The sequence below is a fragment of the Sphaeroforma arctica genome, assembly GCF_001186125.1.
Source record: "Sphaeroforma arctica JP610 unplaced genomic scaffold supercont1.1054, whole genome shotgun sequence".
NCBI lineage: Eukaryota > Ichthyosporea > Ichthyophonida > Sphaeroforma > Sphaeroforma arctica.
In genome coordinates, this window is record NW_014039504.1 from 17,085 (window position 1) to 19,288 (window position 2,204).

At 40.9% G+C, this 2,204-nt stretch overlaps 1 protein-coding gene across 1 annotated transcript; it reads right to left on the reverse strand.

The window, feature by feature from the left end:
• Positions 1-1,610: 1,610 nt before the first annotated feature.
• Positions 1,611-2,135, reverse strand: SARC_09823 (hypothetical protein; the record flags this gene model as incomplete). Its single annotated transcript, XM_014296154.1, has 1 exon — positions 1,611-2,135. A coding segment is annotated over one exon (433 nt), but the record flags the coding sequence as incomplete, so codon positions are not given.
• Positions 2,136-2,204: the final 69 nt, after the last annotated feature.

A 2,204-nucleotide genomic window follows, 5' to 3' on the forward strand; every position in this document is an offset into this window, starting at 1 on the left:
ACGCCGTTGTATATAGGTACTTGCAGTAGACACCGTTGTATATATCTTGGCCGCATATAGATGCGCTTTTGCCCAAATCCCTGCACATTTAAATTCTAATATATATATATCTGACCTAGGAGCAAAATGATGACACCAATTTTCTATAGCTGTGCACACGTACATATATAGGCACGTGTATAGATATACGCTGCAATGTCAACGCCACAGGTGTCCCAATCTGAATTTAGACTAAGGTTAATGCACGACTGACATGCGCCGCTTGTTTAAGAGGAAGCATTGGTCGGGTCTATTGACGTGAGATGTTTAACACGATCCTTCGAATTGCATTCAAGCTGTGCGTTTCCTTGTAAGAAGATCTTCGTGCATACATCCACGTAAGGGCGGATAATGGTGTCGCGCTTCTTGGCAACCAATTACTATTATGCACCCTTAAACATTAACTGCTATGTATTGTTCATTGCTCTATATACCTTCCATGGGAACACGCTATTAGTACTGTACACGTATTAAGCACGGATACGACTCGATCGCACAAGATTCTATCGTAAGGAACTGCCAAAGCATAAACAGGGATGTGAATAACATGACGGGAGTATCCACAAATGGAATAAACTTGTTACTGAGAAGAAACGATGACAGGTCTTGCTAATCAAGTCACACATCACCGATTCTGTACTTTTGAGCAGCTTTGCAATATACTGTTGCCAGCCCATAGATGAACGTTAATATTTATAAGGGTCGTATATTCGCGAAGAAATATGTTTGTGTGGGTTACTACAAGTACTAGGTTATGTCCTTCGATACCATAATATACTATTCTATCGCTTTTTCCATCAGCATAAAGCAATTTTATGCAGTGGCAAAATCTGTGAGTGTAGTCTCGCAGTACCTCGCTAATAACAAATGCGATATGCTTACTAAATAGATACTGTCCAACACTGGAGGCATACCCATAATAGCATGGCGAATCTGCGAGGAACTGTTGAAAAATCCATGCACTTATCATTCCTGAATATTTTATTTTAAAGTGAGTAAACCCCTAAAACATTTAGACAATGTTAAACTGTTCTTTGGTGCCACATCAACCCATGATATGAATAGAGTCATGTAGGTTGGTGTTTATCCTAGTTAGATACAATTATTCACGCGCAGACCTGCTCAGTAGAGGTCTTTTAAATGGCCAGCTAGGGAACATTAAGGATCTATTTCACTAGATTTAGCTATGAAGTTACGGCGTGAGTAGCTCGCAAGGTGAGACGTGGTATGTGTGTGACATTTACTTCTGAATGTTCCCAAGCTCACTATATATGCTATGGTGTAATAAGTGTGAAAAAGGTCGGCATTCGCAGTTTTTTTTAATGAATATGCCACACCAAACAATAATGAAGATACTATTTTAAAATAAAGTTCATTGAGCCTGATTATTCAATTAGTTGTGCCGTAGATAATGAAGTCAGATGGAACAGAGTCTTTTACTATTAAACAACTGTGTTGTGGGTTAGCAATATATAATGCAGGATCCATTATAATATTCTACAAAGTAATATTTTGTAAAGTGTTTCAGCATTATAATATTCAACAAAGTAATATTTTATAAAGTGTTTCAGCTTAAGTTGTACACAATTAACTCATAACGGGAAGGCCGACCGGTTGAAGATGTCAAACGAATGGGAATCCTTCTCGCGGTATGACTGGGTCTTCAAACCTCGCAGCATGACTGGGTGCACTTGTTCAAATCACCGCACTCGCCCGACCATCGGCAGCACACCTTGTCCACTTGGATAGGACCCTCAAGAGAATCGGAGTCAAGCTCACGCTTCTCGGCGCAAGTAATCTTGTAATCGTTGCTGCTGCTGCTAGAGCTACCCGAGTTGCTAGGCAGTTCAAAGTTGACCATCTCGTCAGCGCTGCCAGATTTGACAGCGATGTTAGAGTTGTCATTTTTGTCAGTGTTGCCGGAGATAGTATTGCTGCCTGATTTGTCCGAGTTCTCAATGCTTCCTGAGTTATCAGAGGTACTATCGCTACCAGAGTTATCAGAGTTACCATTACTGCCAGAATTGTTGGAGATGTCATTGCTGCCAGAAATGTCCGAATTATCATTGCTGCCAGAATTGTCAGTGTTGTCTGAGCTATCTAATATGCCAGAGTTGTCAGAATCGACAGCGCGGCCGGAGCGATCAGAATGACCAGAGCCACTG